Source organism: Enhydra lutris, unplaced genomic scaffold (genome assembly GCF_002288905.1).
Source record: "Enhydra lutris kenyoni isolate GAN:26980312 unplaced genomic scaffold, ASM228890v2 scaffoldscaffold57, whole genome shotgun sequence".
Lineage (NCBI taxonomy): Eukaryota > Metazoa > Chordata > Mammalia > Carnivora > Mustelidae > Enhydra > Enhydra lutris.
Window position 1 is genome coordinate 11,248,866 of NW_019154141.1, and position 20,980 is coordinate 11,269,845.

The following is a 20,980-nucleotide window of genomic DNA, read 5'->3' on the forward strand; positions in this document are numbered from 1 at the left end:
GTATCTGCTTTGGAGAAATGTCTATTCAAAACCTTGACCCATTTTTAAGTAGGATTTTTTTTTTGTCTTTTTATTATTGAGTCATAATAGTTCTTTATATATTCTGGATTCTATACCCTTATTGGATACATAATTAGCAACTATTTTCTCCCATCCTGTGAGTTATCTTTTCACTTTCTTGGTGGTATCACAGCATGAATGTTTTTAGTTTTGATATCATCCAATTTATCTGTTTTTTTTCTTTCATCATTTGTGCTTTTGGTGTCATCTCTATACTCATTCCCTAATTCAAGGTCACAAAGATTTACTCTTATCTGTTCTTCTAAAAATTTTATGGTTGTAGCTCTTCTGTTTATATCTATGATCCCTTTTGAGTTGATTTTTGTATATGGTATAAGGATGCGGTCCAAATTGATTCTTCTGCATATGGATAGCCCATTGTACCAACACCATTTGTTAAAAAGACTATAATTTCCCCCTTAGAAAATCCTTGGGTCCTGGGATCGAGCCCCGCATTAGGTTCTCTGCTCAGCGGGGAGCCTGCTTGTCTCTCTCCCTCTGCCTGCCACTCCCCTGCTGTGCTCACTCTTTCTCTCTCTCTCAAATAAATAAAATCTTTTTAAAAATGTTTTTAATAAATAAATAAATAAATAAATAAAATATAGACGCTTTCCAGCCCACCAGAAGGCTCTCTCATGCCTTCTGCCATTGTTCCCTTCCAAAGGAAGCCTCCATTCTGACTTGTAGCCCCACAGATTCATTTTCCTGTTGTTGAACTTCATTCATATCAGTGAATTTGTACAATATGTACACTTGCTTCTTTCACTGAGCATTTGTCTGTGAGATTAACCTGCGCACTTAGTGCGAGGCTATAGTATGTTCTTTTCCATTGTTCTGTAGTATTCCATTGTCAGACTATATCCCAATGCATCTATCCATTCTCCTGATAATAGACATTTGGGTTGTTTCCAGGTTCTGCCTATTACGATGAAAGCTGCTGTGAACATTCTTGCACTTGCCTTTCAATGACTCTCTGTACTCATTTCTGTGGGTATATCTAGGAGTGGAATTGCCAGGTCATTGGGTAGGCTCATGTTTACTTTAGTAGCTACTGCCAAGCATTTTCTAACAGTGCTTGTACAGACTTGTACTCACCCTAGCAATACGTGAGCATTTTTTTAAAAAGATTTTATTTATTTATTTGACAGAGATCACAAGTAGGCAGAGAGAGGGTTGGGGGGAGCAGGCTCCCCACCAAGCAGAGAACTCAATGTGGGGCTCGATCCCAGGACCCTGGGATCATGACCTGAGCTGAAAGCAGAAGCTTTAACCCACTGAGCCACCCAGGCGCCCCAATACATGAGCATTTTCATTGCTCTTTATCCTAGCCACTGGTGTCATCAGTCTTATTTTTAGCCACTTTAAAAGGTATGTAGTGGTATCTCGCCGTGGTTTTTTTTTTTTTAAGATTTTATTTGAGAGAGAGCACATGCACATGTGGGAGGGGGTTGGAGGAGGCAGAGGGAGAGGGAGAAAGTCTTAAGCAGACTCCTCACTAGCACAGAGCCAGATGCAGGGCTCGATCCCAGGTCTCTGAGATCACAACCTGAGCTGAAACCCAGAGTCGGATGCTTAACTCACTGCACTACCCAGGCGCCCCTCACTGTGGTTTAATTTGCATTTCCCTGATGACCAAAGATTTTGATACCTTCTTGTTTCCTTATTGGCCAGTCCTCTTTTGGAAGTGTTTAAGTCATTGTTTCATTCTTTTTTTTTTTTTTAAGATTTTTATTTATTTATTTGACAGAAGTAGGCAGAGAGGCAGGCAGAGAGGGAGAGGAGGAAGCAGGCTCCCCACTGAGCAGAGAGCCCAATGCGGGGCTCAATCCCAGGACCCTGGGATCACGACCTGAGCCGAAGGCAGAGGCTTTAATCCACTGAGCCACCCAGGTGCCCCAGTCATTGTTTCATTCTTAAATTGAGTTGTGTGTATTTACCTTATTTCTTTGTAGGGACTCTTTATGTACTATGAATAGGTCATTTATTAGAGAAAAAGATATATAGCATAAATACATATAGTAGATGTCTTCTTTGAGTCTCTGGCTTGCCTTTTAAATCTCTTAATGGTATCTTCCATGGAACAGAAGTTCTTGATTTTAATGATCTTCAATTTATCAGTCTCTCTGTGGTTAATATGTTTTGGGTCTTTTTTTAAACTCTTTATCTACCCAAAGCAGTGAGACTGAAAAGCCCTGTATTTTCATCTAGAAACTTTACTGTTTTACCTTTTACAATTAGGTTTATGATCCCTCTGGGATTAATTTTTGTGTATGGTGTGAGGTAGGAGTCAAAAGTTGTGTTTTTCCATAGGGATAGCTGATGGACTAGCTCCGCTTACTGACTATGACTATGTAAATCATGTCACTGTGTAAGTGAGGGTCACACTCTCTATTTTTACTGTCCTGAGGATTGCCTCAGGGCCCAGAATGTCACAGGACCCTGAAGGTTATGAGCAGACAACTTTCATCACTCTGAAGGGTGAAGGAGAATACCTCCGCAGCCCATACCTTGAGCTGGCAGCAGAGGGCTCTCCCTAGGGTCTGTGGCTGTGTGCCCCCGCAGGGCTCCATGGGGTGGCATTGACCGAGTTGAGTTCACTCCAGTCTTACATCGGCTCAGACATCCTGTCTTGCCAGGATCCCAGAGCTGATGGGACAGGGCAGCTTGTCACCCATGCTCCTCTGCTCACGGAGTGTTGACGCTCTGGCCTCCTTGCAGCTCCTGTCAAAACAAGCTCCTTCCAGCCCCAGGCTTTTCCATTTGCTGCCGGGACCTTTTCCAGCTCACTCCTTTTCCTCGCTTTTATCTCCGTCTTTCTTGATGGTGCTCAAAAGCACCATCCCCAGGGACTCCCTTTCCCATTTGCCTGCTTTACTTTGTTTATAACACGCATCACTGTGTGAAATCATATTGTCTCTCGATCTGTCTACTTGTTTATTTTCTGCCCTGGGACTTGCATATCAGCTCTCTGATATAAAACAACGTGTCTGCTCCCCTCTGTAATGTCAGCTCTGAGCACTGTACCTGGGAGAGTATAGGCATAATTAATAGTTCTCGAACTCTCAGAGACTCTGGAGATGCTAACTTGTGAGTTTACACTGAGAAGTACACCATCAAGTGCACCAGGTGGGCTAGTTGGTCTGACCAGGGCAGGCTCCACCTCACTGCAGGCCTCAGGGGAGTCAGGTTGCTGAGGGCCACAGGACCCACTCATCCATGCACTCGGTAGACAGCCTCTGGGCTCACACTGGTCCAGTGCACCCCCAGCCCTCGGACAGGGTAGTGCCCTGCCCCGTGTGTCACCTCTGTTGTTCTCATCTTTCTGTGCGTCAGACACTGAGTCACTGCTATTTATTTGACACTTGGGCAGTGTGGGGTGGACAGTGTGGGGAGTAGAGGGTAGTCACTAACAAGTTGTATCACCATGAGAGCCACTCAGTCTTTCATTAAAGAAAGACCATTATTTTCTCCCCCCCCCCTTTTTTTTTTGACAGAGAGAGAGATCACAAGTAGGCAGAGAGGCAGGTAGAGAGGAGGAAGCAGGCTCCCTGCTGAGCAGACAGCCTGATGCCGGGCTCCATCCCAGGACCCTGAGATCATGACCTGAGCCAAAGGCAGAGGCTTACTTAACTCACTGAGCCACCCAGGTGCCCCAAGACCATTATTTTCAATTCACTCAAAATAAGGCCCTGCTCTGGGCCAAGCACTGTGCTTGGTGCAGTGAAGTAACAGGATGGGCACAGGCCCTGCTCCCCGCAGACAGACACTGGATTAGACAAGTCACTACCCACATCATGACTATGCTGGTGACAAGAGCTGGGAAGGAAAGGAGCAGGGAGTGGGGGAGTTAAGGGAACTTTTATTTGTGGAATCTGGGGGGTTGTGAATTGATTTCTCAGTTTCATTCCAGAGGACAGTCTGAATTCTAAAACTTCATCCTGATCACTACCCTCATGTGGTCCCCTCATCACCGCCTGTGCCATGTGGTCCCCTCCCCCACACAGGAGTGCAGGCGTAATCTCTTCGCGTGATGTAACGAGGCTAAACTGGCTAAAAAGCACTTTTTCTGAAAACAGTCCAGATGTCTAGTATCTCTCTCCTCAGCCAGAGTCTCCCCTCTGAGACTTAGCTGTTGTTTATGGCCTACTGTACCTTTAGTAGCTCAAGTGGCATTCCTCTGTCTTGGGTCCCTAGCGGCAGGTGCTGCTCTGGCTCAGACCCTTGCTTGATGGTGGTTTCCCCCACTGTTACAGGGACAGGGAACTGGCCAGATGTGGGGCCTTAGGTGAGCAGAAGGTAGGAAGGTGGTAGGAAAGGGGAGGGAGAAGGGCAACAGTGGTGTGCTCTGCCCTCCCCACCTCATGGTGTGGTGCGGGGGAGGGAGGCTGGGCTGGGGAACAGCTGCAAAGAGCTCCCTCCAGGCCTGTGCACAAAAGCTCCAAGGACCCAATGTTCCCACTGTTTTTTCTCTGTTGCCTAAGAGAACAAAAGATTTTCCCTGGAGTATCATTTCCTGGTGACTGACCTATGGCCACTGGCCCATGTCTGAACATTTCCTAGCAGTCTCCCTCGCTTCTTCGGAGAGAGAAGCCCTCCAATGATCATCACCTCACAGTTCACATTTGTCTCCTTCCTTCTTATCCCTTCACCCCACCCTTCTTATTTCATGCTAAAGACATTGGGATAGTCAAGATTTATTCCCTCATCTGTTATAACTCTGTGCCAGGCATTAAGAAAAATGAAAGACAGGATACCTGGGTGGCTCAGTTGTTAAGTGTCTGCCTTTGGCTCAGGTCATGATCCCAGGGTCCTGGGATCAAGCCCCACATCAGGCTCCCTGCTCAGCAGAGAGCATGCTTCTCCCTCTCCCACTCACCTTGCTTGTGTTCCCTCTCTTGCTGTCCCTCTCTCTCTCTCTGATAAATAAATCAATAAAAATCTTTAAAAAAAAAAAAAAGTGGGGGGGGGATGAAAAATTGCAAACAGCTTCATAGGTACTAGGGCTAGGGGTAAGCAAAGAATGCCATGGGAGCCCAGAGGGGTCCCTGAGCCAGCTGGGATGTGGGAGGAGTGTAGACTGGGGAATGATAAGGAAAGCATCCAGGAGGAGGTGATGGATGACCCCTGGGCTGAGGGGAATAGTGCTAAGCACTAAGGAATAGTGCTCTTTCCCACTGGAGCCATTAGCTGGGGATGGGAGGCCACAAGACTTCCCAGGTAGGTACCCCCGGCTCTGTGAGGCTCCTCCTGTCCATTTTCCTAAGGGAGCTCCCCTGGGTCTCTGTGGCCTAGGCAGGCTTTGCTCAGAATCCTGTGTTGCAGGTGGCCCTCAAGTAGCCACCCAGATTGACACATTGTCCTGGCACTGGCAGAAGGAAACACCTGCTAATTTGGAGGGTTTTTAGAGGAAGCCCTGGAAGCCCAGCATTGTGAGGCCCTCACCCTCCTGACTCAGAGCTCTCTACTCTTGGCTTAAGGAGACATCTAGCATCAGAATGGATTAAACCAGCCAAACCGATTCTTCTAGGGCAGTCCCAGCCCTGCTCCCCGTCCTTGTCTCTGAGAGCAGGGAGGGCAATCTGATTTAGGGGTTGGAAATAGCAACTTCAGGGTGAGGTTGGTGACACTTAACAGAACAGCTGGACTGGGCCCACCCCTTGTGTGAGTCATTTCCTCTGTATAGACAGCCACTTAGGGCAGTCCAACCAGCTTTCTTCTTGCCTCTGCTCGTCCATGCTTAGGCACAGAAAGGCAGGGAGTGCTTGAATAGTGAAGAAGAAAAAGCTGAAATCCATTCCCACAATCCCCCGACCCCAGACCCACCCCACTTCTCCCAGCTGGCAAGCAACTTCAGACTCCGCAACAGAAGGGAAGGGGCAGGGCCTGGCTGCCTGGGGCTTCAGGGGCCTCCTCAGAAGTGAGGAGCCCCAGCAGAGGTGCCAGTGAGGCCCCTCGGTCCCGCTTACCCATGTCTCCCTCATCTCAAACCCTATAAGCAGGGTGGAAAAACTCTACAGCTCTTTAGCAATTGGTGCTGGGATAACAGGATATCCACATGCAAAAGAATAAAGGGGGACCCCTTCCTCACACCATATGCAAAAATTAATTCAAAATAGATTATAGACCTAAATGTAAGAGCTAAACTATAAAGCTTTTAGCAGAAAACATAGGACCAAATCTTTGTAATCTTGACTTAGACAGTGGTGTCTTACATATAACACCAAAGGCAGAGACAAAAGAAAAAATAGATACATTGGACTTCAGCACAATTTTAAAATTTCATGCCTCAAAAGACACCAGCAAGAAAGTGAAAAGACAGCCCCCAGAATTGGAAAAATTATTTGCAAACCATGTATATGGTATGGGCTTAGTATCCCAAATATCCTAAGTATATAAAGAACCCTTACAACTTGTGTTTGTTTCCTAAGGCCTCTGTAATGAAGTACCATAAATTGGATAGCTCAAAACAGGAGAAATGCATTCTCTGATAGTTCTGGAGGCTTGCAGTCCAAAATCCAGATGGCAAGAACTGTCTGGAAGTCCTGAGAAAGAATCTGTTCTTCACCCTTCTCTCAGCTCAGGGTTGCCAGCAATCCCTGTTGTTCCTTGGCTCAAAGACCCATAACTCCCAGCTCTGCCTCTGTCATCACGTGACTTTCTCACTCTGTGTCTCTGTCTTCACTTGGAATTCTCTTCTCTGTGTGTGTGTGTCTTTCCTTCTCTTATAAGAACACCAATCACACTGAATGAAGGGCTCACCTTCCCCTAGCATGACCTCTTCTTAACTAATTATATCTACAACAACCCTACTTCCAAAGAAGTCACATTCTGAGAGACTGGGGGCTAGGGTTTTAACATATCTTGGTTGGGAACACAATTCCGTCTATAACACAGAAACAAAAAGACAAACCAACTTAAGAATGGGCAAAGGATTTGAATAGACATTTCTCCAAAGAAGATATACCAATGTCCACGAGGCACAAGAAAGGTTGTTGTGTCATTAGATACTGGGGAGATTGCAAATCCAAACCGCAAGATGGTACTTCACACCCATCGGGATGGCCATAATCAAACAGACAGACAGCAAAAAATGGTGGAGAGGATGTGGAGAAATTGGAATCCTCTACATGGCGGGTGGGGATGTAAAATGGTGCAGCCACTATGGAAAACAGTTTGGAAATTCCTCAGAAAGTTACACATAATTACCATATGACCCATCCATTCCTCTCACAGGTACATGCCCAAGGAAATGGAAAACAAACATCCACACAAAATCTTGGACATGAGTGTTCACAGCAGCATTATTCATAATTGCCAGAAGGGGAAACAACCCTAATCCCATCGGCCTGTGAGCAAACAGTGTGGTACATCTGTACCTTGGGATACCATTTGGTCAGAAAGAGGAATGAAGTCCTCACAGCTGCTGTAACGAGGACAGACCCTGAAAACACGGTGCTAAGGGGAAGAAGGCCGACACAAAGATCATGTGTTAGAAGATTCCATTTATACAAAATGTCCAGAATGGACAAATCTTTGGAAACAGAAAGTAGATTGTTGCTTGCCTAGAACCGGAGCAGTTGAGGGGAAATGAGGAGTGACTGCTCATGGGCATGGGCTTTCTTTCTGGAAGAATGAAAACATTCTAAATTTAGATTGTGGTGGTAGTTGCACAACTCTGTGAACACACTGAAACCATTAAACTGGACACTTGAAATGGGTTAATTTAATGATAGGTGAATTGTGTCTCAATAAAGATGTTCCTAAAGAGCTTCAAAAACAACCTCTGGAGTGTCCGGGTGGCTTAGTCGGTTAAGGATCTGCTTCGGCTCAGGATCCCAGGGTTCCGGGATCGAGTCCCCCATCGGGCTCCCTGCTCAGCTAGGAGTCTGCCTCTCCCTCTCCCTCTGCCCTTCCCTGCCTGCTCATGATCTCTCTCACTCTCGCTCTCTCAAATAAATAAATAAAATCTTAAAGAAATAATAAATCTTGAAAAAAGAAAGAAACAAACCTGTCTTCACTCCTTTCCCACTAGAAAAGCAAGAGCTGGATCTCTGAGGATGACTTCTACCGGCCTCCCCAGGAGCCGCCCCCAGAGAGCCCCTCAGAACGCTCTGTGGCTTCTTCTGGAGGGACGCCAGAGTCGAGTCCCAGTCTCCTCCGGCATTTTTCTCAAGGACCAAGAAAAAGCTTCTCCACGGGAGCCTTAGACAAAGCATGTGTGCCTTCCCCGGGAAGCAGGAAGAGCAGGACAGCCGCGGCGCAGGAGCATAAGAACTTCCGGGTGGTGCACCGCCGGCAGATGGGTAGGTGGCCTCGGGCTCCCAGTGACCTGGTCGCGCGGGGCAGCGCCTTCCAGAGAGTGGCGCTGCCGGCCTCTGGGGGGGTCTTCCCACAGGCAGCGCCTCTTCCCCAGATGTCATAAGGAGCACCCTTGCGGAGTAATTCAGGAAAGCATTTTAGGAAAAGTACTATATTTTCTTGTAAAATCTCAACAAGGTAATGCTCAAAAACCTGTTTCATGTAGTGAAATATGGCAGCTTTTTCCTGGAAGTCGTATGATTATACGAAACCCTGGGTTCTGCCTGGAGCCCGGAGCAAACCCTGCCCCTCGAAGGCATTTCGATGTCCCTTCCCAAGGCCTTTATCTTAGGTGGTTGGTTTAACAGCTCCCGTAGGGTATATCAGCTCTGCTCTCTGGTTAGTGTCCTCTCTGTGCCATTGACAGTGAGGCCAGCTCCATTCCCATGCCCTGTGAGATTCTAGACAGTGGTCAATAACTATAACCTAGTTTTTCCACAACCCCCATAAACAAAGAAAAAAGTGTGCCCTGGAATCCGTCTCTTTCTCGCTCCGTCTGCAGTGAGCCAGCAGACAGTTCTGGCCGGGTTCCTAGCTTGGGGAGTATAGGTAGAGCTCCGGTCTCCATACTCGCTTCATTTAGGTTTTTCTTAAAGTCCACGTGGTGACTGTAACTGTGCCAGAGCAGGTGTGCTTCATGCCCAGGCCGTCAGGTTCCCCAAAGGGTAGGAAGACCCTGTACAGGTGTTTGAAATCTCCAAGGCTAGTCCAGGCTGGGCGAGAGAGAACTGCGTGTCCTGTGGACCCCCAGTTGGCGGCAGACCCCTGTGAAACAGGGAGCACTGAGCAGGGTGTGCTGGTTGGGCACCCGCTCATTTAGCAGATGGTTTTCTGTGACGTGCCAGCCTGTTCTAGGTGCTGGGGACACAGCAGGAAGCAAAATAAAGTCTCTGTCTTCACAGACTTATATCCTAGTACACGAGGCAGGAAATAAGAGAATGTACAAATAAATGCATGGTATGGGCCAGTGACAGTCATTGTTATGGAGGAGAGTAAATTGGAGCACCAAGGTGGGGAGTGTACTGTTTCATGCGGCATGGCCAGGGAAGCCCTCACACATAAGACGATCTTTGAGGAGATGGGAAGGGAGGGAGGGAGGGAGGGAGGCACAGGGCAACCTTTGTGTCTCAAGCAGGAGAACAAATGCATAGGGCACATGCCTGGGAAACCGAGGAGTTGGGGAGAGGGTGGTTAGAGATGAGGGCAGAGTGACGGAAGGCCTCACGGGCCCCAGGAGGGGCCTTAGCTTTTGTTCTGAGGGAGATGGCAGCCAGTGCGGGATTTGGGGCAGAGGGACGTGATCTGACTCCCTTTAAATGGGGAGTCATCCTGACTCATATGTTGAAGGACCTCAGGGAGAGAGACCAGCCAGGTGGCTGTCGCCATCCTCCAGGCCAGGGGTGACGGCCGACTGAGCCCGTGTGGTAGCGGTGGCGGTAGTGAGAAGTGGGGTGTTCCAGATACGCCAGCAAGGTGTGCAGACGGACTGCATGTGTGATGTGGAAGAAAGGAAATCAAGGACAACTCCAAGGTTTTTAGCCCAAACAGCTGGAAGGATAGTGTGCCATTTATGAAATGAGGAATGTTGGGAGAGAAGCCGGTCTACAGTGGGAGGGTCAGGAATTCATTTTCAGGCATTCAGCTTTGAGGTGCTTATTAGATATTAGACATACACGGAGCAGGTAGAGATCTGAATCTGAGGTTCAAGGGCACGGTTCAGGTTGGAGATAAAAACCGGGCCTGGGAGCCCTCAGCAGGGAGCCTGCTTCCTCCTCTCTCTCTGCCTGGCTCTCTGCCTACTTGTGTTCTCTGTCAAATAAATAAATAAAATCTTTAAAAAAGGGGGGGGGCCTTGTTGGCATAAAGCCCTGCAAGTGGGCAAGACGAGGTAGGAGGTGGGTGTTGATGGAGGAGAGGACCCGGGAGTGAGCTCTGGGGTGCTCCCGTGTTGAGATGTCAGGAAGAGAAGGAGGAACGAGCCCAGGGAACAGAAGAATGGCCTGTTAGGGCTGAGAAAGACCCAGAGTGGCACCTCAGCAGCCAAGGGAAAGAAGGGGGGCTCAGCTGTCTCCAGTGATGCTGATGGGTCAGGCCAGATGGGGACCAATGATTAGCCTTTGGAGTTGGTGACAAGGAGGGCATGGGGCTTTCCAAGTGCAATTTCAGTGGAAGGAGGGGTCAGACGCCTGACTGGAGCAGATTCAAGATGGAACAGGAGCAAGGGAACTAGAGACAGTTTTGATACCTCCTCAGGGGGTTTTCTGTAAAGGGGGACGGAGGAACAGGGTGGTAATTAGAGATGTGAGTGCCATCAAGAGAGCTATTTTTAAAGATGGCAGAAATAACAACATATTTGTGTGCTGGAGGGAATGATCCAGGAGGGAAGGGAAAAAGCAGTGACACGGGAGAGGGAGGGAGAATTGTTGGAGAAATGTCCTTGTCCTTGAGTAGGCAGGGGAGGGGGGAGGAGTGTCCCCAGCACAGAGGGGTTGGCCTCAGACTGAGCCGTCAGTTCATCCTTTGTGACAAGGGGCAGGTCAGACTGTGGGTACCGGTGCCAGAGTGAGGGGTCTGTGGAGGTAATCTTTTGAGTCCTATTTTTGTCTCAGTAAAATTCAGGAACAAGGTCAGCAGCGGAGGGTGAGGACGGTGGGGCAGGGGGGGAATGGCCCGCAGTCTAAAGCGCCTCTTTCTGCCCCCAGGACTGTCCAACCCGTTCCGGGGTCTCATGAAGCTGGGCACCGTGGAGCGGCGGGGGGCCATGGGCATTTGGAAGGAGCTCTTCTGCGAGCTCTCCCCCCTGGAGTTCCGCCTCTACCTGAACACCGAGGAGCGCACCTGCGTGGAGACATGCTCGCTGCTGCGCTGCGAGTCTGTGGGGCCGGCACACAGCGATGGCCGATTCGAGCTGGTCTTCTCCGGCAGGAAGCTGGCCCTGCGGGCATCCTCCCAGGATGAGGCCGAGGACTGGCTGGACCGCGTGCGGGAGGCCCTGCAGAAGTGCCGGCCGCAGCAAGAGGATGAGTGGGTGAACATCCAGTACCCCGAGCCACCTGAGGACCCCCCAGATGATCCCCAGGGTGGCCTCCCCTCCCACCCAGACCTGCTCCCTGAGCCTGAAACCCTCCAGGCCACACAATTCTGTTGGTCCTCTGCCCAAGATCCCGAGCCAGACGCTATCAAAGAATCCCTTCTATATCTGTACACAGATAGGACCTGGATGCCCTATATTTTTTCCCTCTCCTTGGAGTCTCTGAAATGCTTCCGAGTGAGAAACAACGAGAAGATGTTAAGTGACAGCCATGGAATTGAGACCATCCGAGACATCCTGCCAGACACGAGCCTTGGGGGCCCCTCCTTCTTCAAAATCATCACGGCCAAGGCCGTCCTGAAGCTGCAGGCTGGGAGCGCCGAGGAGGCCGCCCTGTGGAGGGATCTGGTGCGCAAGGTCCTGGCGTCCTACCTGGAGATGGCTGAGGAGGCCGTGACCCTGGGTGGGAGTCTGGACGAAAACTGTCAGGAGGTGCTGAAGTTTGCCACGCGGGAAAACGGCTTCCTCCTGCAGTACCTCGTGGCCATCCCCACGGAGAAAGGCCTGGACTCCCAGGGCTGCTTCTGTGCAGGTGCCCACTCGCTGTCCCCCCTCCCCCCACCATGCACCCACCTCCCACTGCCTTGGGTGGGGGGTTCCTGACGCAGGTTCTCCTGGGATGCGGCAACGCCTAGCCCCTGCTTCTCCCCAGTGCCCACGGAGGCCGGCGCCGCTACCGGGGGTCGGCACCTGTGGGTGGCAGCTCTGCACGGTGCTGCTCTCTGCTCAGGGAGTTCCATCAGGGGAGCTCTGTTCTCCAACCCCTTCGTTATCACATTACCATATCGTTCGATCCTTTTGGAGTGGGGCATGGTGCCCTTCCAAAGATTCCTGCATGCTCTCGCAAGTGCACACAGTCTTCTTCCGTTACAAAAGTGGGCTCGTACATCCCAGAGCTGTGCAGTGCAACTTTCTCTGATGATGAAAACATTCTAGATCTCTGCTGTCAAGCCACATGTGGCTCCCGAGTACTCCATGTGCAGCTAATGTGGCTAAAGGAACTGAATTTTCAGTTTAACGTAAAGGTATTTAAATTGAAATGGGTACCTGTGGCTTGTGGCCGCTGTTTGAAACAGCATAGCTATCTATATTGTCCTACAACTTGGTTTTTTTTCTACTTAAGAATGTATCACGGGTATTATTCCAAGTCCGTACACCTACTATATCATTACTGTCCTCAGATCTGATTCTCCTGCGGGGGGCACTGGGCCAGTTGCTTTATTTGGATTATTTCATTTATTCCTCACAGTACCTATCCCGAGGTGGAGTCAGATGAGGACCTCGACAGTCCTAGAACCTTGCTCCGCTCAAGTCCGCATAGGCCCTCTCCACTGCCTTGCTTTTCAAGGCGTGAGATAGTCCACAGCTCACATTCCATTTTCAGCTCTTCTCCCCGATCCAGACACCCGTTTCCATCCCCACGGGTGCTCCAGGACAGCTGTGAGAGAATTTCACCCTGCTGCAGAGCGCCACAGCAGGAAACCTGGCTCCAAGTGGCTTGAGGGCCATCCTGTCGGCTGGAGCCTGTGGGACTAGAAGGAAAAGTCTGCTTTGGGCATCTGGATGGAAGTGGTCTGCGGTTTTCTTCCTGCAGAAAACATGTTCAGGTCCCTGCTCACCCCTTCCCTCCGCCAGCCCTCACACTTTGCACCTTCAGCCTGTGGGTGTTGGGCTCAGGGAGGAGGCCAGGCCCCCAAAGCCCATGAGGAGGGTCCCCCAGTGGGCGTCAGTGCTGGCAAGGGGCACCTCTCGCTGCACCTGTCGCCTGCCAGCCCCCGGGGAGCTTGGGCTTCCTTCCTGCCGCAAGCACAGCTCTGTGGCCAGGCTCGTACCCGCTGCTGACGTTTGGCCGTGTTCATGGTATACAGGGTGCTTTCAGAATCTCCTCGCGCTTAAACTCTGTAATCATCCCACAGAAGAGCATGTAGCAGCTGAATTTTACAGAGACCACAATGGAACCTTGCAAAAATTCAGTGAAGGTTAGAATGAGGCAACTAGGAAGTAGACGAGCCGACCCTTCTGGTCCCAAGTCCAAGGGGACCTTTTCCCATGCCGGTGGGAGGCAGCCATGTGTGCTCGGGATTAGAGCCAGGCTTTTGCTCTGCCCTGAGCATACCCCACCCAGCTTCTCGCTGCCCACCGCTGCGGAGGGACCTCCAGCCAAGCGGCTAAAGCTGGGCCCTGCCCCACTGTCCCGAGGTATCGGGCATCTCTGACTCCGAGCTTGCACTAGGCAGTGTCCAGACTGCCCCCACCTCCAGCTGGCTTCCCCACCCCCTCCCTGTGGCCAGCCTCAGGTCCCCAGCTCCTACCCTGCTCACCGAGGCCCAGACTCAGTCGTTTCCATTTCTGGGCCCCAGTGGAGGGGGCAGACCTACAGGTTGGCCTGCGTGAGCAAGCAGTGGGAACGTTGAACACAGGCGGCTAGGCGAAAGAGGATGTGGGTGCTAGCGGCAGCCCAACCCCAGTCCAGTGGCCAGCTGTGCCACGTCATCGGCCCGTGACGGGGCTGGTCTCCTCGCCTCTCTCTGCACTGATTTCTTGAGCTATAAAATGGCGACGACAATTGTTAACAGGGTTCTGTTTTTGTCGCTCAAGGATGGGGTTGTGTCTGAGCAGTATGCGTATGAGTGAGGGTGCCTTTATCTCTCTATCTTTTGTAATCTGTCCCTTCCTTAAAGAGCAGGTCCTTCGGCTTAGTAACCCCTGCCCTGATCGCAGACTCGCACCGCCCCACTGCTCACTCTCCCGCCGTCCTTCTCCCCAGGCTGCTCCCGACAGATTGGCTTCTCATTCGTACGACCCAAGCTTTGTGCCTTCTCTGGCCTCTATTACTGTGACATCTGCCACCAAGACGATGCCTCGGTGATTCCGGCCAGGATCATCCACAACTGGGACCTCACCAAGCGCCCGGTAAGCCTGGAGCCCGGCCTGTCGTGGCCACATAGGCTGCTGAGTGGCAGAGGAATGGTCGCTCTTCTCGCTGCTGCTCTTCATCTGTGTGGAGGATTTTGGCTCCAGGGAAGCCCGGGTCACTGGTTCAGGCCCCATGATGGGGGTGGAGGGGACCAACCAAGGGAAAAACGTGGTGCTGGTCTCTAGTCCCTGGGCAGAGCTCTGTCAGTGCCACCTTGGTCCTCAGCTGGAGGTAGGGTGGTTCTTTGCAGCTCCCCGTTGGCCACGACTAAACTATGTAAGGCACCAACGACCAGACAGATAGATAGAGATAAGGAAGGATAATTAGGATAGACTAGATATGTAGATGGACGGTTGTGGGTGGATGGGTGGTGGGTGGGTGGATGGGTGGTGGGTGAGTGGATGGATGTGGGTAGGTAGATGATGGATGGGTGGGTGGGTGGGTAGATGGATGTAAATGGGTGGGTGGGTGGGTGGCTGGCCAACCAGCTATGCTCCCCCCAAACCCCCGAGTGTCAGCCTTCTCTGTGGATCTGTTTACCTATGTTTGAAAGTTGGGATCATCCTGGACTTGTACTGCTTTATAACCTGCTTTGTTCACTGAGTATCACTTAGTCTTAGGTCCCTATGTTCAAATGCTTTTGAATTAGATGTCTTCCAGGATCTTTCATAATCCCCTTCTCCACCTGAGCTTACCCGCTGACCTAACTGTGCTACCATTAGCCAATTATTTGACTTCAGTTTCCTCGTCTGTAAAGAGGGATTCATAAGTGTGTGCCTCCGGGTTGTGTAAGGACTAACAGGGATGGCCCTGCCATGTCTTAGGGTCCTGTGTTAGTGCCCTTCCTTTCTCCTGAGGCCTGTCACACCTTCAGCCCCTGATTCACTTGGTCAGGCCCTGCCTCAAGGAGTACAAACTTGGTTTTACCCCAGAGGCACAGATTGCTGCTTAAGACAGACACAGAAGCACAAAGGAGAAGTTGCCTACTTCTCTCAGGACCCAGGCCTGCTGGCCGCGGATGTGTCATCAGAGCCCAGGGAACATGTATGATTCTGTGTGACCCCAGCCTCCACTTTGCTAGGGACCGGAATGCCAGGACATTAGCTTCACTGTCCCTCACTCTTGCCCCCAGTGGAAAGTATTTCACTAACTACATGTAGAATATTAAACCTCAGAACCACCACAAATGCAAATAATTCCTTGGCCATTAAACACGCTCACTATTTACAACATCCGGACCCTTGTTAAGCCATCTTCTTAATCATTGCTGTAATTCTTGTGCCACTTCCTTTTCCCAGCTAGAAAATGACAGTACTTTTCTTGGCATATCTGACATCAGGAAATATCGAGCTCTCACTCTCAAAGATCCCTGGCCTGGGAAAAGACAGGAACATTCGAAATAGAAAGTGGCTGGCTCATGGGTTAGGGGCCTCCTTGTTCACTGTTGCCTCCGGCGGATCCACTTAGGGAAGGGCTAGCTGGCACTTGGCAGGATGTCATCCCGGTACTGGGGCATCTTGCTCGCCTGTCTCCTGCAAGCCTCCAGGCCAGAAACTGTCCCGGGGAAGCAGGAAGCTCCTGCCAGTCGGTCTGTGGCGCTTGGCAGCTCTCAGCGCACATTCCAGTGTGTGATTTCATCTGAGCCTCGCCCAAGGCCTGAAGCTGAGTGGTGGGAAGGGCTGGGCCAGGGATAGAGATGAGCTGTGGGAGGAGAATCCCCAGGTCTTTGCTGCCCGGCTGCCCACCGGCCGGGGGGCTGGTACTTCAGGGCTCTGGGACATGGGAAAAGGAGCTGTCCATTGCGGGGGAGGCAAGAGATGGTGGTGGAGCTGGATGACAGGAGGCCAGAGGCTCCTAACCCTCCAGTGTGACCATCTCCCGAGGGCTCTGTTATGTCCCCCATGCTTCAGGGGACCGCAGGGCCACACAGGCACTCAGAATCAGAAGGCATCTCCCATTCCTAAGGATATGCTATGTTTTTTATCTCTACTCAAAATAATCCCATAAGGGAGGTACTTTTGTTTTCCCCATTTTACAGACAAGGAAACTGAGTCACAGAGGTTTAATGTTAGAAGGTGACACTGCTAGGAAGTGGTAGAGCCAGGATTCAAATTCAGTTCTGACTTGAAAGCCTGACTCCTAACCACCGCACAGTAGCTGATCATGGAGAACGTCTCAGATCCTCCATCCTTGTCACAGTGAGGAGGAGCCTGAAGCGGGGAGGGCTTCTCGTTAGTGAGGCTGCCAAGTGTGCAGAGACCATGCTCAGTTTAGGCCTGGGCTCCGCTTTCTGCAGGTGGATTAGATAAGCCTCTTCGGCTCCTGGAAGCCTCAGTTTCTTTATAAAATGGGGATGATGAAAATAAATAAAAAATCTTAAAAAAATAATGGGGATGATGACATCTTCCCCATTAGCTTGTCATAAGCATGAGGAAAGGATGTGGCTGAGACCCACAGCCCACTGTCTGGCACATAGTAGGTGCTCAGTAAGTGGCTTTGGCGTGAGGGTCAGGACTGAGGGAGGGACCTACAACACCCTGTGAGCTGGGAGAGGTCGGGACTGATGCCTCATCTCCACACAGGGCCTCGGGGGGACCCTGGTTGGCGCTGCTGGCAAGAGCTGGGGGGCTTGGGAAACATCATTAAGCTGTGTCTGATCTCTGGCTTCCTGTGGCTGGAGCCTGACTCAGCCAGTCACCTGGTTCCTGAGGCGGCCCTGGGGGTGTGCCTGTTTCCGTTAGGCAGGAAAATAGGGGCTGGGAAGACAGGAAAGAGTAGGAAGGGTCTGTGGGCCCAGGGGGAGAGGGGCTGTAGCGGGTGCCGTGAAGGGGGACTGGGTTTGGGCCTTAGGTTACTGGGTTCCCACATTGACTTTTATGAGCAGTGGACCTAGGCCAGGTCACTTCACCCCTGGGCCTCAGTTCCCTCATCTGTAGAATGGAGACGGTGCCCTTGGAGTAGGGTGGGCGGTGAGCGGGTCGGTAAGGCTGTGCCTGTCCCAGAGGCGCTCACCAGACGGCCATGCTGTCCCGTCCCCGCTGTCCTCGGGCGGCGCTGCAGATCTGCCGGCAGGCCCTGCGGTTCCTGACGCAGATCCGGGCCCAGCCCCTCATCAACCTGCAGCTGGTGAATGCCTCGCTGTACGAGCACGTGGAGCAGATGCGCCTCGTCCGAAGCTGCCGGGAGCAGCTGAAGCTGCTGGGGGATTACCTGGGCCTGTGCCGAAGCGGGGCCCTGAAGGAGCTGAGCAAGAGGTGAGCGGCCTGGACACACACCGGCCAGCCGACACACACTCAGCCGCAGCCGGCGCCCGTGCCTCTCGGGAGGGAGGCCAGGGCTGGGCAGAAACCAGCTTCCCACTAGGTTGGGAAAACAACCACATGCTTTGAGAGCGGCTTTTATTTGTTCGTGTATTCATTTCATTCAACAAATATTTACTGAGAACATTCTGAGAGCCCAGGTTTGCGGGCCGGTTAAGAGGATTGGAGGAGGGCAGAGCAGGGAAGACTTCCTGGAGGAATTGACAAACAAGGTGAGGCTGAACAATGAGTAGGAGTCTCAGGAGAGAGTGATCAGACAGAATGGAGACTGTGCACAGGCCATGAACGAAGTCCCCCTTGATGAAAAGAGCAGAGAGAACTTGGGTGGGAGGTGCCAGGAGGGAAGGGGGAAGTGTGAGGAGGCTGGGAGGCAAGGGCCATGTTGCCCTGGCCTCTCCCTCCCCAGTCCCCCCCCGCCTGCTTTGCTGCTGTCCAGCACAGCATCCCTCCCAAAATCCTCAGAAGAGGGCAAGATTAGGGTGGGACCGTCAGGGTGCCCTTTGAGAAGCTTCTCAGCCCCTGGAGCCTGGGGGACTCCTCAGGGTCGGAGGGGATGCTGTGCTGCAGCATGGACTTAGGATCTGTCTGGGCCCCTCATAAATGCCTCCTGGCACAGTCCACAGCCTAGGGGCTGGGCTCTCCTCGGGCCCTCAGGAACTCCCAGCCCTCTGCTGGGCTGCAGTTCTAGGCTCCTGGTTCGTGTCCCGGGGCCATTGCTGCGTGTCTGCGTGGGGCCCGGGCAGTGCCCAATACAGGCCCCCCCAGGACCCTCAGGAGGGGGCTGCAGGGAGCTCTCTCTCAGACATGGGGGAGAGGCAGGCTCCCAGAGCAGCCAGCTAGGCCCTAGTCGGGCGGCCACCATGAGGGACCCTAGCAGGCTGCTTCCTGGGGAGGTCTTGCCTGTCATGGTCATCCGCTGGGCACCTGGGTCTCCCCTCACTGCCCTCCTTTCTGAGATTCTAGGACTCAGGGCTCCAGAGAGTCTCCTTCCAGCCCCCCCGACCAGGGTGGTGAGATCTTGCTGTCGTCACTCTCCAGTCAGAGGGATCTCCTGCAGACCTGAGCTGACTCGGTGCCTGCAGGGTGGGTCCTGGGTGCTGGCCTCACTTCCCTGGCCCTGGCCTGCCCCGATCAGTCGGTCTTTGACCTTGCTGACCTGTCCGGGCTGACCTTTGGGGCAACCCTGCCTCCTTCTCCCTGATCCTGCCGTTCCCATCCTTGGGTAGCTGCACTGGAAACCTACTGTGCAGCCTACCAGCCTTTGAGAGAGCAAGGTGAGGCCAGTGGACATTCCATTTTGAAAGCAGCATGGGGCAAGTGGAAAAGCTCGGGAGCAGCCTCTGCCCAGCCTCAGACTTGCTGTGTGACTCAGAGAGGTCGGTTCACTTGTCTGAGCCTCAGCTTTCTTGTCTACCAATGGGCCAGTCATCTCTGTGCTCATGCGGCCTTCCAGAGTTGTGGTGAGGGCCCCTTGAGGGGCTCAGAGTCTGGAGAAAGACACAGATGGCCCTGGGTCAGCATGATTTGTGCCGTGAGGGAAAGCACCCGACCCAGCCTTGTCAGGGCCGGAGGGCCAAGAAAGCTCCTAGAGGAGATGGTGTCTGAGTGGAGGGTTTGCAGCATTTTCTTATCTTCTTAAAAAAAAAAAAAGTGTTTCTTTTTTATAGAGATAATCAGTATTCAGACAGCATAAAAGAATCAGGCAGAAAGTTCCGATTGCCCCTCCCCGCCACTATCAGTACTGTTAGAACTTGCTTCTAAAATTCTGTCCTTACCCATGCACATAGTGAACTGGGATTTTGCAAAAAAAAACGAGGAGAAGGAAGAAGGGAGGGCCCAGCTTTCCTGGCTCAAGGGGACCCGTCATGTGGATGGGGATGGGAGTGTGGTTCACCAGGACCCTTGAGGGGTTCCATGCAGCTGGATCGTGAGGGTGGACGCCAGACCTCAAAGGTCCTAAGTGCCACACTAAAGGGGTTTATCCTGCCAGCATCAGGGAGCGCTTTGCAAGATTTTGAGCCCGGGACTCAACATTCTCCAGGGTTTAAAAAAGGCCAGTTTAGGGGGTGCCCTCCTGGCTCAGTCGGTAGAGCATGCAACTCTTGAACTTGGTGTTTTGAGTTTGAGTCCCACATTGTGTGTAGAGATTACTTAAACATAAGATATACAAAGAGAGAAGAAAGTAAGCATGAAAGTGAAAAGCCCAGTTGGGCAGGAGTGGGGCACCAGGGCTGGTTTAGTAATTAGGGACATGAGGAGGCCTGGCCTGAGTCAGCCAGAATGGAGGCTGAGGACCAGAGTGGTTGAGAAGGAGAGACAGGCCTTGAGTGTGAGCGGTTAAGTCAGGGAGGAGTTCGCCGTTGCTAGTGGCAGCCCTCTGGCTGGGCCCTCTGAGGGAAAGGGGATCCTCAGACAGGCCTGGACATGTCTCCAGGGGCCAGAGAAGCCCCAGAGCACCCTCTCGATCCCTGGAAAGGAGCCATTCTAGAAATGCCCTGGAGGGGTGGTCGGAGGAGGGACCTGAGTTCAAAGGAGTCACACAGCCTGGGCTTGGAACCCAGACGTTGCAGCCCTGCCTGTGCCATTTCCCGCCCCATCACTGGCTGCAGGGGTGAAGGGGCAGCCTTGCCTCTGTCTTCCACTGTCTTCCAGAATGCCCTACACTCCTCGGCCCCTTCCCCTGGGCAGTCATCCTCACACAGAAGAGGACAGAGAGGAGTCTCGGGATTGTGGGGGAGAGAACAGAGTCCCGGAGCGGCCCTGGGGTGTGGATTTCTCTCCTGATGGCAGGATGAGAAGCATCTTGCCCAAGAGCCCATGCTCTTGTCCCCTCCAGCTTGGACTGAGTGCCATGAGGAAAGCACCTGCAAACCCTCACTGAGTACGTGACAGGCCCAGGGACAGTGGCTCTCAGGGAGGGTCTTGGGCCTGGCCGCTCCGCCCCCCATGACTGTGGGGGCAGAGGGCAGATGACAGAGATGGCTCTCCATCCAGATCAGCCCCACCCTTCCTGCCAGTTCAGGGACAGCCTGTGTGCCCCCCCACCCCCTGTGTTTTCCTGGTGATAAATGGCGGCTTCCTGTTCCCAGAAAGCTGGAAGTTTACTGGGGAAACCAGCATGGTGAGCTGAGCAGCCAGTCGTCAATGTCCTCACCCATCGTGGCACCATGGCCTGCCGGGCTGCTTGGTGGGGCTGGTCATCTCCACTCCAGACTGGGTTCCCGCAGACCACAA

General features: G+C 52.2%; 1 protein-coding gene across 3 annotated transcripts in view; it reads left to right on the plus strand.

Annotated features, from left to right (window-relative positions):
* Positions 1-20,980, plus strand: part of LOC111158078 (pleckstrin homology and RUN domain containing M1) — a 46,599-nt gene that overhangs the window by 20,652 nt on the left and 4,967 nt on the right. For all 3 annotated transcript variants that reach the window (XM_022519902.1, XM_022519903.1, XM_022519901.1), the window contains exons 6-9: positions 8,093-8,363; positions 11,121-12,041; positions 14,277-14,422; positions 17,487-17,680. In XM_022519902.1, coding sequence (XP_022375610.1) covers positions 8,093-8,363; positions 11,121-12,041; positions 14,277-14,422; positions 17,487-17,680 — 1,532 coding nt within the window. The remainder of the gene's footprint in view (positions 1-8,092; positions 8,364-11,120; positions 12,042-14,276; positions 14,423-17,486; positions 17,681-20,980) is intronic.